At 45.6% G+C, this 15,086-nt stretch overlaps 1 protein-coding gene across 11 annotated transcripts in view; it reads right to left on the reverse strand.

The window, feature by feature from the left end:
- RPS6KA2 (ribosomal protein S6 kinase A2) overlaps positions 1 to 15,086 on the reverse strand; it is a 507,583-nt gene that overhangs the window by 83,429 nt on the left and 409,068 nt on the right. For all 11 annotated transcript variants that reach the window (XM_071212530.1, XM_058289676.2, XM_071212529.1 and 8 more), the window contains one exon: positions 14,412 to 14,500. In XM_071212530.1, coding sequence (XP_071068631.1) covers positions 14,412 to 14,500 — 89 coding nt within the window. The remainder of the gene's footprint in view (positions 1 to 14,411; positions 14,501 to 15,086) is intronic.

Consider the following 15,086-nt stretch of genomic DNA (forward strand, 5'->3'; position numbering starts at 1 on the left):
AACAAATGAGGACAGTTAAGCCCAGGGAAAGGGAGTGGATGTTCAAGGTCTCCAGTGTGGCTTGATTTGTGCCTCTCCAAAATATACAATCCAGTCCTAACCCCTGGTACCTGTGAATGTGGCATCATTTGGAAAGAGGGTCTCTGCACATGGAATCGAGCTAAGATGAGGTCATTCCGGATTAAGGTGGGACCTAACCCAGTGACTGGGGTCCTTATAAGAAGAGGGAAATGTGGACACAGAGTCACAGACCCTTAGGGAAGACAGCAGTAAGGTAGCTGTAGCCAAGGAACGCCAGGGATGGCTGGGAGCCACCAGAAGTTAGGAAGAGGTAAGGAAGCATTCTTCTTTACCAGTTTTGGAGGAAGTGTGGCTCAGCTGGTACCTTGATGTTTGGACCTCCAGCCTCCAGAACTGGGAAAGAATAAATTTCCATTGTTTCAAGCCATCCAGGTTTTGCTGCTTTTGTTACAGCAGCTCGAGCAAACCAATACAGTCTCCATCATGAAATATATCCATACTCCTCTGTCCATCCCTCAGTTTCTTGCATGTGCAGGCCCCGACCATTCACCCTATCCTGCCATAGTTTCTTTCTCTCTCTAGTCTGGCCCTCTCTCACCCATGGCCACACTGCTACCAGAACAATCATTGTGAAAGACAAGACTGCATGACCCCCTCTGCCATGCTCCTGCCACACACTGCCCATACCACGACGCCCACACTCCACTGCTTGGCCCAAGGCTCTTTGCGACCTGCCACATTGGTCTTTGCTGTCCCCTTGGGTGTGCAGGACTTGTGCCTGGCCCTGAATGTGCCATTCTTTTTAGCATCTAAGACTGCATATCCTGCTTGTGTCTTGAATGCATCCTCCTTCCCCACCTCAGCACTTACCTGGCACATTCTTTAAGATCCTACTCAAGTGCCTTCTCCATGGCATTTCCATGGACCCCAACTCCTGAGAAGAGCAGTCTATCTTGGGTCACCAAAATATTATGCACCTGCCTCTGTTATTGAACATATCACACGACAATAAACGTGTTCATTACTCACTCCTCTAGTTGTCATCCTTCCATACGGTGTCATATTCAAAATAAACACAAATTTGATTCTAAGGCTCTTAAAGTCTTCCAAGTGTCAACATTTCACCACTCAACATAAAAACACGCTAACTTTTCTTCCCTTCCATCTACCTACCTTTTTGTGTACATCTCCCCAATGTCTCATGCATGAAGGCAGTTGTCTGTGCTTATCTTTTCCACCCAGAAAGTTCTGATCTGCCTTATTCTGCTTCTCTAGCCTTCTGGATCTATTCTTTTCTTCCTAGAGCAGCTGCATGCTCTTTCTTAAGTGAAGTAGCCTCACTTAGGCTTCTTCAAGGTCTGCAAAGTTACCAACTACCCAAGGATGAAGAGGGGAAAGGCAATGAACCTTCCTACTTAAGATTTTTTGTCCTCTCTATTGACATGTCTGGATATCAGGCTGTGAAGTTCTTCTTTTTTTTCTTTTTTTTAAAGATATTTAGATTACACATCTGTTACATAGAATACATAGGAGATTCCCATATGCTCCACTCCCCACATTTCCCACATTTCCCCACACTGGCCACATCTTTCATTCGTGTGGTGCATTCAGTGCAATTGATGAACACATTTTGGAGCTCTGCCACTCAGCGTGGATTATAGTTTACACTGTAGTTTACACTCTCTCCCACTCAACTCTGCAGGTTATGGTGGGATATACAATGGCCTGCATCTGTCGCTGCAGTGACACCCAAGAAGGCTCCAAAGTCCCAAAAATGCTCCCGTGTTACACCTGTTTTTCCCTCTCCCTACCCTCAGAACCTCCAGGGGCCACTGCCCCCAAGGCTGTGGAGTTTTTAAGGTCAACTGTAGCATCATCTTCTCTATGCCTGGCACCTGCTATGGTGCCCAGTACATGTTTACTGAACACATGAAAGCATCAACTAAGTGGAAGGCTGGTGGCTTACATTTAGAACTCTCGGAATGGAGACATTCTAACTGTAGGAGGTACTGCAGGAGGAAAAACACCGGTCTGAGACTCAGAAGAACGACTTCTGGATCTGCCATTTACAGGCTCTGTAGACTTGGGCAAGTTGTACAGAGGGTGGGCCTCAGTTGCGAGAGATGAACTCAACCAAGTTTTGCCATTTCTTCCCTGTTAATTTCTACAGATACCCATTGGAGGGGCAACCAACCAGCATCTCAGCCTTCACTACAGTATTCTTTTTTTCCTTCTGTTCACCTGTTTATTTCTGAGTTGCAAAGATTATTTCCCCTTCCCCATGTTTTTATTCTCCTGTTCAACCTTGGCGGCCACCACCAGAGAGCAGGGGGACCTGCTTTTTCTCACATACGTGTCACCTCAGTCTTTTATTTATTTATTTATTTATTTATTTATTTATTTATTTATTTATTTATTTTTCTCCCCTCCCCCCCGTTGTCTGCTCTCTGTGTCTATTTGCTGCATGTCGTTCTTTGTCCGCTTCTGTTGTTGTCAGCGGCACGGGAATCTGTGTCTCTTTGTTGCGTCATCTTGACGTGTCAGCTCTCCGTGTGTGCAGCACCATTCCTGGGCAGGCTGCGCTTTCTTTCCCACTGGGAGGCGGTCCCTATGGGGTACACTCCTTGCGCGTGGGGCTCCCCTGCGTGGCAGGGCACTCCTTGCGCGCATCAGCACTGCGCATGGGCCAGCTCCGCACGGGTCAAGGAGGCCCGGGGTTTGAACCGCGGACTTCCCATGTGGTAGACGGACGCCCTAACCACTGGGCCAAGTCTGCTTCCCCACCTCAGTCTTTTGACATTAGAAATCATCATGTCCTTGTCTGTGCTTCTCACTAAACTGCGAGCTCCTACAGGCACTTCTAAAAAGAAGTTTCCAGCTTACTGCTTTGCCCACTGACGATAAATTGGACTCGACTGCGTTGCCTGGGGCTTCCCCTGCTTCCCAGGTGAGGAGGAAGAGGCTCGGGTGGAGGGTCGGCTCTAGAGATGCAGGCCTGGGAGAATGGGGGGCAGAGGCACCAAGACGGGGGAGGGGAGGGGGAGGCGCCTGGGAAGAAGGGCGATCCTTCCCAGCAGCAGCATCAGGCATGAGCCTCTAGCCTGAGCATTTGGGGGCGGATGGCTCTTAAATAGTCTAACCCTCACAAGACAGAGATTTGGACTGATCTGAAGGTAACGTGACCATATCCTACATGTATGGGAGGGATTCGTGTTAGACAAAGGACTTCTGATAATGACTAATACCCAACATGGGGACCAAAATATTTAATTCCGGGCTCTTTTTTTTGGGGGGGGGGTAGTGAGACAAAGGCTCACAGCAATCAGAAAGGAGGAGGTGGCGGGGGGGGGGGGGGGAGTCTCAGGTGTCTAATCCAGCTGCCCACGCAGATCAAGATTCATCTACCGAAAGTCAGGTTCAACCTCATGACTGAAGAGCTTCAGGCAGATTCATCAGCCTCCCTGGGTGAAGGGTGGTTAACTACTAAGTCTGCCTGTAATTTTCTCCTGATACTGAGCCTGTCTATCTTAGGTTACAAAATAAACCTGGGGGGTGGGTGGGGAACCATACCTCTTTGAAAGCTTTATGAGGATTTGTTTTCGATATTACTTGCAGGGACAATCTTAGGGCCAGAGATGAACAATCTCCCATCCTTATCCAGGTTTCACTGGGGCCAGAATCTTTTTTTTCATTAGTTGGGAGAAAAAAAAAAAGAAGATAAAATAAGGGAGCAGACGTAGTTCAGTGGTTGAGTACCTGCTTCCCATGTATGAGGTCCTGGGTTCAATCCCCGATACCTCCTAAAACAAACCCTACTCTTTAGTAGTCACCTCTCAATCTCTCTATCCTTCCCCTGCCCCACATAACTGCTATTTTTTTTCTGTCTCTATAATTTATTTGTATTTACATTTTGTATAGATAGAGTTAAACAATATATAGTAGTTTTGGTCTCATTTTTTTCATTTAGACTTGTTTTTTTTTTTTTTTAACCATTGATGGAAGGTCATTCATATATTATTACTATACACAACTGTCCATGGTTTGCTTTGGTTGTATTTTGCATTGGGGCCAGTATCTTTGAACTGTTGATTATCTAGTCATTTAGTAAATACATCCTCCTCTCACCAGTTATTGAAACTGAGGGATACAACAATATTTGGGATGACAGGACCATGATTTTAGTGACATCGAATTCTAAGGCAAAAAAAAGTACATAGATGACTTAGAAAATTATTTTTGTACAGATCCAAAGGGAGAACAAATACCAAACGCCCCATCCTCATGCCCAGTCGTATTTGCCCAATCGCCTCTCCCACCTGATGCAGTGGCATTTGAAAGAAAATGGTGGCCCACAAGAGAACATTCTTACATTGCAGCAAGACATGAGCCTGAATTCCTTAGTCTTAGGCGTGCCTTTAAATGAAAGAAATGAGGCTAATATCTTCATTCCTCCCTTTGAACTCCAATTTATTTCTCCAGGGAAGGTCAAACCAGCTAAGACTGTATAGTAAAACCTCATCAGTGTGGACCCCCCAGGCAAGGAATGGGGGGGCGACAGAGCTGGGGCCTGGCTGGAGTTACCTGCTCACAACTGAAGAGGAAAAGGACAAGGACGTAAAATCCCAATGCCCGCTCTCAGGGAGGGTGGCTAGACTATTTTGGGAAATGCCTCACTTTCCAACACGCTCACACGTGAATTCTATTAAGGAGTCCAGATTTTATGCTTACACTCAAGAATGACAAGGCAGAGGCTGGACAGATTTTCACAGTAAAAACTTAGTATTGATAAAGAAGTTTCTGGCATCAGCAAAGCTGACTGGTTGCAAACTGTGTAAAGAATCCTCCGAGGGTAACGTGGATGGTCCCTTGACTCTCTAAGTTGGGAGAGGCCACGGTCTTGTGCTCACGCTGATGCTAATTTCCCAGGGTGATCCCGAGGACGCTAGCAGGATGCCGCAATGCTTTACTTTTGTCTTTATTTTTTTAATGTTACATTAAAAAAATATGAGGTCCCCATATACCCTACACCCCCTCACCTCACTCCTCCCCCCATAACAACAACCTCCTCCATCATCATGAGACATTCATTGCACTTGGTGAATACATCTCTGAGCACCGCTGTACCTCATGGTCAATGGTCCACATCACAGCCCACACTCTCCCATATTTCTGACAGGTAACGGAGGGCTTCCGTAGCTAAGCCAAATAATCCCCTTTCCATTTACCTTTCCTTTTAGCAATGACCTCAGGAGAGGACTGACAGTACTTACTAAAATATATCTCATGAAATGACGGTTCACCAGCAGGCACGGCTTCCTTGCTAATTGTGCATCTGGCTGGTTTTTGTTTTTTTCCCCCTGATTTGTCAAACAACCATGTGTCAGAGAAAGAAAAGAGGCGGATAAAAAGGAAACACCCGGTCAAGAGGTACACACAGAGGGAAGCGGATTTGGCTCAACTGATAGAGCATCCGCCTACCGCATGGGAGGTCCAGGATTCAAACCCCGGGCCTCCTGACCCGTGTGGAGCTGGCCCACGCACAGTGCTGATGCGCACAAGGAGTGCCCTGCCACGCAGGGGTGTCCCCCACGTAGGGGAGCCCCATGTGCAAGGAGTGCACCCCGTAAGGAGAGCTGCCCCATGCAAAAGAAAGTAGAGCCTGCCCAGGAATGGTGCCGCACACACAGTGAGCTGACACAGCAAGATAACGCAACAAAAAGAGAAACAGATTCCTGTGCCGCTGACAACAACAGAAGCACACAAAAAGAAGAACATGCTGCAAATGGACACAGAGAACAGACAACTGGGGCAGGGGGAGGGAAGGGGAGAGAAAAAAATAAAATAAATAATAAAAAAAAAAGATGATGCAGCAAGGAGACACAAAGAGGAAAGACAGTGAGAGATACAACAAAGCAGGGAGCGGAGGTGGCTCAGGCTATTGAGTGCCTCCCTCCCACATGGGAGACCCAGGTTTGCTTCCTGGGGCCTCCTAACGAGAAGATGAGCAGAGAGAGAGCACATAGTGAGTGGACACAGAGAGCAGACAGTGAGCGCAAAACAATGAGTGGGGAGGAAATAAATATTAAAAAAAAGGAAATGGATGTAGGGGGGTGGAAACGAGGAAGAGTGGGCAGGCACTGCTAGCATAGACAAGCCTGGGTGTCACATGCCAGCTTGCAGAGGGCTGGGGTGACTGCAGATTAGTGCACCAAAAAGAAGTCTCCTCGAATCAGATATTTTCTCCTAAAAATGACTTTTAAAGACTAGTTTTTTTTTAAAGATTTATTTTATTTCTCTCCTCTTCACCCCTCCCACCCCCAGCTCTCTGCTCTCTGGGTCCATTTGCTGTGTGTTCTTCTGTGTCCACTTCTGTTTTCAGCAGCATGGGAATCTGTGTCTCTCTTTGTTGCGTCATCTTGCTGCATCAGCTCTCCGTGTGGGTGGTGCCATTCCTGGGCAGGCTGCACTTTCTTTCACACTGGGCAGCTCTCCTTACAGGTGCACTCCTTGCGCGTGGGGCTCCCTTATGCGGGGGACACCCCTGCGTGGCAGGGCACTCCTTGCGTGCATCAGCACTGCGCGTGGGCCAGCTCTACACGGGTCAAGGAGGCCCGGGGTCTGAACCGTGGACCTCCCATGTGGTAGACGGACGCCCTATCCATTGGGCCAAGTCTGCTTCCCTTAAAGACTAGTTTTTAATCATAAAAATAATTTATACTACTGGTAAAAATTTTCGAATTAATACAGGGTGTTAATAATAGGGTGGGTTGGGGGAAAAGTCACCAAGTGTAAGATAGGGACTCTAGCTGATAGTAAGATTTTGATGATGCTCTTTCATAATTTGCTACAAATGTTACACAACAATGCAAGGTGCTGGTGGTGGGGAGATGTGTGGGAGCCTGTATGTTATACGTGTTTGTTTTATAAGTTCACAACTTTTACTATACACTTATTGTTCGTGTATGTTTACATAGATGATATACTTGAATAAACATTTTTTTTTAATTGGAAAAAAATCAAACTCTGGACACGTATGAGATAAAGGGAAAGTTCTCCCTCCCTCCAGCCTTCCTGAGGTACTACTCACTGTTCATAGCTGCTTGGGTGTGTTTTCAGAAATCTTCTTTGCTTACCTCCCTCTCTCTCTTTTAAAAAACACACACAGGATCCTTCTAAGCATCCTTTCTGTAATTTGCTGTTTTGACTTAATGCTTTCTATTTTTTTTTTAAAGTGTCACAACATCTTTCCATACTGGTTCCTAGAGATCCATCTCACTACTTAGTTGCTGCTTGTTATTCCAGTCTTTAGATGGACAATAATTCAGGAAACCATCCGGTTTTGATGGGAATTTACGTTTCTTTCTCTCCTGCACAAGTATTCTATATATTTCTGGGCAACTGAATATATTTGAAGGATAAATTCCCCGAAGTAGGATTACGTGGATAAAGGGTATGTGCATTCAAGATTTTGATAGATTATTTTCAAAGAGTAAGGAAAGGTTGAGCTAATTTATATCTTTATCCAAAGCAGTATCCCCTCGCTCATATCCTCATCAATACTGGATATTATCAAATGTTTATGTCCATGCTAATTTGAGAGGTGAAAACTGGTCTAAAACTCTTCTTAAAAAGATGGAAAGGAGATAAAATATCATAAAGAACTGCACAGCTAATAATTAAAAAGCACATAAAATTTATAGAAAGCAATAAAATAATTCCTCTGAATATCTCCTTAAAACCTATAGCCTTGCTAGATATTTTGGATCTGATAAAGTCTTATATTCAGAGACTGGGATTTTGTATAATTATCTTTTTTTCTTGGGTTTTTCTAAGTCTTTATACTTTTATCCACCTTTTCTATAAAATTAAAGTTCTGTATGAAAATCGATGAAAATAAATAAGGTAAGATTTCCACATAATTCATTAAATCAACGTTCAGTAAAATTTCAGGGAATTTTCTGCTAAAAATTACATTCTCAGCCCAAATTAAAGTGAAAAACAATCAAGATGTGAGAGAAAGATAGTTCACTTTTGAAGTTTAGCAGGTCCAGGGAATGGGCTTCTTATCAGAACTTCAAACAGGGCTCTAGGGGATTTTCATTCATTGAAACCTTTTCAATTCTTCAGTAAAACAGAAAAGGTAAGAATGGTCTTTGCTGTTACAAAGATTAGAAATAAATCAATCATAATTGCTTAGCTCTAGCTTTAAAAGAAGATAGTGAGGTCTGACATTATGCTATAATCAAGCTAAAGCCTCTTTTAAAAGGCTGTGTTTTTTGGAAGACTTTGCTTGTATTTCTTTAATGAGATTATAAATACAGATTCTCTCTCTATGTATTTCTCTTTGCTCTTAGTGTGTATATATACATACAAATACATGGTAAAGTCTTGGTTCTTTTTTATTTTACTTGGATTGGCACCAATTTCTAGCTATCTGGGTCCCAGAACCAAATCTGCTCCAGATATTTAAAAGGATAATCTCAAGATCCTCTGTCAGGAAATGGATTTGGCTAAATGGATAGAACATCCGCCTACCACATGGGAGGTCCAGGGTTCAAACCCAGGGCCTCCTGACCCGTGTGGTGAGCTGGCCACACGCAGTGCTGATGCACACAAGAAGTGCCGTGCCATGCAGGGGAGCCCCACACGCAAGGAGTGCGCCCCATAAGGAGAGCCGCCCCATGTGAAAAAAGTGCAGCCTGCTGAAGAATGGCGCCGCACACACAGAGAGCTGACTTAGCAAGATGATGCAACAAAAAGATAGATTCCCGGTGCTGCTGACAAGAATACAAGCGGACACAGAAGAACACACAGTGAATGGACACAGAGAGCAGACAAATGGTGGGGGGGGGGGGGGGGAAGGGGAGAGAAATAAATAAAAAATAAATCTTAAAAAAAAAGATCCTGTGTTACCCAGCAATTTTACAGGACATGGTTATTTTCTTTTTCTTTTTTAAAAAAGATTTATTTATTTCTCTCCCCCACCCCTCCATTGTCTGCTCTCTGTGTTGTACATTCACTGTGTGTTCTTCTGTGTCTGCTTGTAGTCTCATTAGGTGGCTCCAGGAACTGATCCTGGGACCTTCCGGAGTGGGAGAGAGGCGATCATTCTCTTGTGCCACCTTAGCTCCCTGATCTGCTACGTCTCTTATTGTCTCTCCTCTGTGTCTCCCGTTGTGTCATCTTGCAGCGCCAGTTCTCCGTGTCGGCTGGCCCTCCTGCATGAGACAGCATGCCTGCACCGGGCTGCACTCCTGCATGGGGCAGCACTCTCCATGGGCCAGCTCACCAAATGGGCCAGCCTGCCCTCACCTGGAGGCCCTGGGCATCGAACCCTGGACCTCCTATATGGTAGATGGGAGCCCAACTGCTTGAGCCATATCCATTCCCAGTTATTTTCTTTTAAATGTCATTGTATTTGATGCGAGAAGATTTGTTCCAATGTAAACATGTCTATTTATGGAGGTTGGTATATTTTAGTATTTGACTACTCCTTGGATCTGGAGAAAGGATATGATTTATTTATTTTTGTCTTCGAGAAAGGAAATGGTTTATTTATTTTATCTTCAAAAACCAGAGTATTTTAATTTTATGATAGCCTTGCATTGGGAGGGAGAGAGAGAGAGAGAGAGAGAGAGAGAGAGAGAGAGAGAAAAGTACCCCATTTTATTCTACATTTTCTAAACGCCAAGAGGCAAATTCAAAGTCAATCTACAAGACTCCGTGACAGTAGGAGCCAAACTGAGGGATCATTTTTATGGTGTTACCACCCACTAAGGACTATAACTAAGGGAGGTAATGCCAGCCTGGAGACCTCCAATGGGGATTCCGAGTATTTCCCCAACTGCCTAAAAAACGAGCACGCCTGAAGGAGCAGATCCACACGAGGAGACCCAAATCTGCAAGGGTCTTCTGGAGGACATGGGATCAGAACAAGGGGGACGATGGCATCTGTTTAAGAGGACGCGCTGGTGCTACAGCAGGGATGGGTGCTGTAGGACGCCCATGGGTGGAAGGGGGAGACCCCCTAGAGCAGAGGTTCTGAACCTTTTCTCTTCCACGGACCCCTCTGCCAGTCAGGTGAAAACCACGGACCCCTGCCTAAGTCCACACGATCCTGTGTATCATTTAATAAATAGATCCCACCCGCACCAACTCGTCCCCACAAGAACGACGTCCTTTTGAATTTCAATTCCAGCTCACGGAACCCTGGTTATGAACCCCTAACCAGTGAGTTCTAGAGCCGGGAGGAATGGCTGAGATGATCTAAGCCAACCTCGTTTCCTACGGAAGGAGAGCAGGTTTCCAAGCATCACCCAGCTGGTGGGGCAGGATCTGGTGGTCTAGGGCTTGGAAGCCGGAAGAACCTTTCTGCCATTTCTGGGATCAGATCAAGAGCCGTAGCCATCCATGTGCTTGTTTTCCCAATGTCCTGTCCCTGTGTTGACCTCACATGCTTCCAGCAGTCAGGCAGCCCCCCCAAAACTCCTGGGAGAAGGAAAGGAAGAAGGTTTGCTTTCTCACAGGAGGGACGTGCTGTCTTCTTACAGATGGGAAAGGATTAGAAGCACTGACGTTTAAGTTCAAAGAGCCAACATGCAATGCCTGCAAAGAACTAGATAAGAAGGACCTGTTTTCCTTTTTTTAAGATGAGAGGCAATTTAGGTCCTTGTTAAAGATGAGAAACACACACGTGGTCTTCTCAGCAGCCCAATGAAGTGATGCTAATAGGACTTGTTTCACGAATGGCTCGTCTTAGCATCACACTCTTAAGAAATGTGTTTGTGATCACAAGTTGACTAAAGGGGAGCTAAAAAAAATTCCTGGCCGCTGGATTTTTCTCTTAATTGAAAGGGTGGGGACAAATGAGAACTCTATTTTTTTCAGGAGGTAGCAGAGATTGAACCCAGGACCTAATCCATGGGAAGTAGGTGCTCGACCATGGCGCTATAGCTGTCCCCCATTGAGAGTTGTTTTTTTTTCATTTATTTGTTTGTTTTTAGTAGGTACTGGGGATTGAACCTGGGACCTTGTACATGGGAAGCAGGTGCTCAACCACTGAGCTATAGGCGAGCTCCAATGAGAGTTCGTGTTTTCATTTATTTGTTTGTTTTTGGGAGGTACTTGGGGCCGAACCCAGGACCTCATACATGGGAAGCAGGTGCTCAACCACTTGAGCTGACTCTGCTCCCGGAGAACTCACTCTTAAATGGATCGGGTATTTAGGACAAATCCTGAAATTTCTGAACAGAGTCTTGCTCAAACATAAAAGGATGAACACAAATGTCACGGCATTGTCATGAGGATCAAAGGAGATAATAGACGGGAGCGTTTGGAAATGTTAACCAAATGCAAGATATTAAAAATCAATAGTGGAAAAACACTGTGTCAATAAGGCTGTTGGGCGAGTGAACAGAAATAGCAACTGTCTGGGACCCGGGATCTGAAGCAGGCACGCTGGGAAGTCACGGGGTGACTCATCCACAGGCGCTTTTTCCCTTGCTGTCTTTTTCACTTTATTTATTGACAAGGAAGATGGGTAGTGATGAAAGAGGAACATGAATGGTGAAGCTCCAAATAGCATCCAAGTATTTTCTTTGAGCAGACAGGGCCTTTACACTCACCTCTGCTCAACCAGTGTTTATTGGGGTCTTCAAGTGATACAGGAGCTGGGAAAGAAAGACGGACAAGACACGACCTCTGCCCTCGAGACGCTCATAGTTTATTGCATCCCTCCTGTGGCCAAATCTGGTGGCTGGATAAAAATTCCCAGTTCTCTTTTCCTTTACTCCAATGCCATATACTTGCTTGTCCAGCTTTTCTCTTAGCTAAGGTGCCACGTTCTAATCAGTAAGAAGTGAGGGAAAACATCAGGGCCACCTGGGAAGGCATTTGCTTTCCTGAGAACAGGGACAGATTCAGCTGCCCTCATGCATCTCCTCCTCTTCTTCCCTTCCATGTGGACGCAATGCCTGGAGCTGTGGTAGCCATGTTGTGATCGTAAGGCGCCAGGTATGATGATGAAAAGGCAACATGCTGAGGATGGTACACTAAAAAGATAGACCCTGGGCCTTTTATGAGAACAGAGCAGCTGCTGAGAGCCAAGGCCTACAACCCATCAGCCCATGTCTTGTTTATGTGAGAAATATAAACTGCAATTTGAAAAATGAGTTGGGGTAAAATTTTTAAATCACTTATGTGTTCTGTTCTTGGCAGCAAAAAGTAAATCTGATCGATACCCCTCTTTTTATAGGCAACTCTAATACGTTTCTTCTTTTACCAGTTTTATTGTTGTGAGGGTTTAAATCAGATGCCAACAGTATTAACACAGTGCTTGATATATATCATCATCATCCCAAGGGGAATGTGAGGTGTAGAGCAGCAAAATGACTTGTTCACTTTGGTTTTTTTTTTCCAAAGATTTATTTTATTTCTCCCCAACCCCTTGTTGTTGGCACTTGCTGTGTCTGTTCATCCTCTTTGTTTCTTTAGGAGGCACTGGGAACTGAACTCGGCACCTCCGATGTGGGAGGGAGGCGCCCAATTGCTTGAGGTACCTCCATTCCCTGCTTTGTTGTGTCACTCGTGCTTTTCTTCCTGTGTCTCTTGTTGCATCATTTTGTGGCGTCAGCTCGCCGTGTCTGCCTGCCACACCAGCTCGCTGTCTTCTTTAGGAGGCACCGGGAACCGAACCAGGGGCCTCTCGAGTGGTAGGCGGGAGCCCAATCGCTTGAGCCACCTCCACTTCCCTCACCTGGGTTGTTAAAAAACGAAGCAGGCAGAGGAATGCCTGAGACTGTGCGTATCCTGAAGTGGTTTCCGATCCGCCGAACCTTAGCGCAGAGAAGACTTAGTCCTCTTTGAGTAGGAAGCAGTTCTTTCAGGATTCCTTCGCGCACTCGGGGAGACTTCAGTGAGAGGTGGTCATTTTAATTCACAATCCGGGAGAGCCAGGTAAGAAATGGGTGCCTGCTTAGGATCTTTGCCATGAAGGTGAGACACAAATTAGAGGGCCTTACGATGGAGAGATGAAATTGGGGCATTTATTGACTTAACAATAAATCTCAAGATGCATTCCATTTTAAAATATCACAGGGCTCCTGCGCAGGGAGCGCCGGCATGGGTGGGAGGAGCTGCGCCAAGGTGAAGGGTTGGGTGCTCACTGCTGGACCAGACTGGCCTTTGATGTGCTAAAATTGTCAGGATTTCAGGACAAAGCCTCAGGCACAGGCCAAATGTCCCCAGGTGGCCTTCACTGCCAGGCACAGGTTAGTAACGCTGCCTCCCTGTGCCTGAGGCCGACTCCTCTTTGCTAAACAGAACTATCATCAGCAAATAATTTCCATGCATGATTGACACACTGGCACAGGTATTTCTGCAGGATCGATTTCTAGAAGTAACATTTTCTGGGTCAAGAGGAGGTATACACTTAAAATGGCGATGTTTTGCCAAATTGCCCAAATGTGGTTGAGATTTACTCACGGCAGTAGTGTGCAGGAGAGCAGGTGCCACATTCACCCAGGCGGTACCGACAGCTGTAAATTGCTAACGTTGTAGCTTAAAAAATGGCAGCTTGTTGCTTTAATCTGCTTTTACTACCCATCAGTTTTTATATGACCTGGCACTCATGCGGGAACATCTCTCTGCCGCTGATGAATCTATTTCATTAAAACCACTCTTATTAATTACGCTTAGTATATTCAGAAGTACTTGGTGACAAGGAAGAACTCTTTTATGGGATTCTGGAAGGCAGTGAAAACTGGGCAAGTGGAAAAAGATGAATACAGTAGATGAGCTACTGAAAAGTTTTTACAGTGGATTTTTTTTTTTTTTAAGGTACCGGGACCAGGGATCTAACCCGGAACCTTGCATGTTGGAGGCGGGCGCTCAACTGCTTGAGCTGCATCTGCTTTCCCTGGATTTTTTTTTTAATATATATAGCCAATTACATTGTAGGAGAATTGCCACTTAAAGGCAACTGGGATGATCTTTTTCTACAGTAGAAAATTATTTTGAAAATGAAACTCCTTAGTAGACAGTCACATAAACCTCAGTTTTAATGTGCTGCGATTTCTTAAATAAAGGGGGATTAAATTAAATGCAATTGTCCGATTCCTCTGTCCTTAAATCGAGTTCCAAGAGCACAGGAAGTAAAACAGGTACAAGAATTGCCCCCATTCTTTGTAAAAACAATGACTTTTAGAAAATAGCGTACAATATTTGGCAGCTACCGTGCGTTTCCTACATCGTGAACAGACCTGGTGTCCTCAGAGCTTGGACAACATGCGACAGCTCTGCCACGCTCACTCCAGAACCGCTCTGCTTGGCGTGAGCCAGGGCAGAGCGGGGGGGCCCTCCAGGCCCCACGTGGGGGGTTTGGGGTGTCATACCTAGCCGGTTGCAGGGGTTCCGCTTGAAGAGGGCTCGCAGCAAGCTCTGGGCTTCCATACTTAGGAACTGAGGCATGCCTAGCTTGGCTCTGAAAAACAGAATCATATTCTAGCATAAGAAGGATGAGTTTTTCTTTACTGCTTTGAGACTTTTATTTTTGGGGGTAGGTACCAGAGATTGAACCCAGGACCTTGTACGTGGGCAGCAGGTGCTCAACCGCTGAGCTACATCTGCTCCCCAATGAGAGCTGGGTTTTTTTTTGTTTGTTTTTTGTAGGTACCAGGGATTGAACCCAGGACCCTGTACATGGGAAGCAGGTGCTCAACCGCTGGGCTACATCCACTCCCGGGATTCTTATCATTCAGCAGTAAGGGAGGAGGCCCCATCACAGAGAGCCTTGATTTATTACCCGGGGCAGCAGGGCTTGCACTTTTTGGCATTGAGACCCTTTTAAGGGGAGTGGATGAGGGTCAAGCAGTTGAGTGCCTGCCTCCCACAAGGGGGGGTGCTCCTGGGTTGGGTTCCGAGTGCCTCCTGAAAAAAACAAAAATAACAACAAGAAAAATGGGTGATAAGGCCAACTCAGGGAAGATGATGTGACTCTGTGGCCAGCGTCGCACATATGAAGTCCCAGGTTCGGCCCCCAGTACCAGAAAAAAAATAAAAAGGCCCTT

Source organism: Dasypus novemcinctus, chromosome 28 (genome assembly GCF_030445035.2).
Source record: "Dasypus novemcinctus isolate mDasNov1 chromosome 28, mDasNov1.1.hap2, whole genome shotgun sequence".
NCBI lineage: Eukaryota > Metazoa > Chordata > Mammalia > Cingulata > Dasypodidae > Dasypus > Dasypus novemcinctus.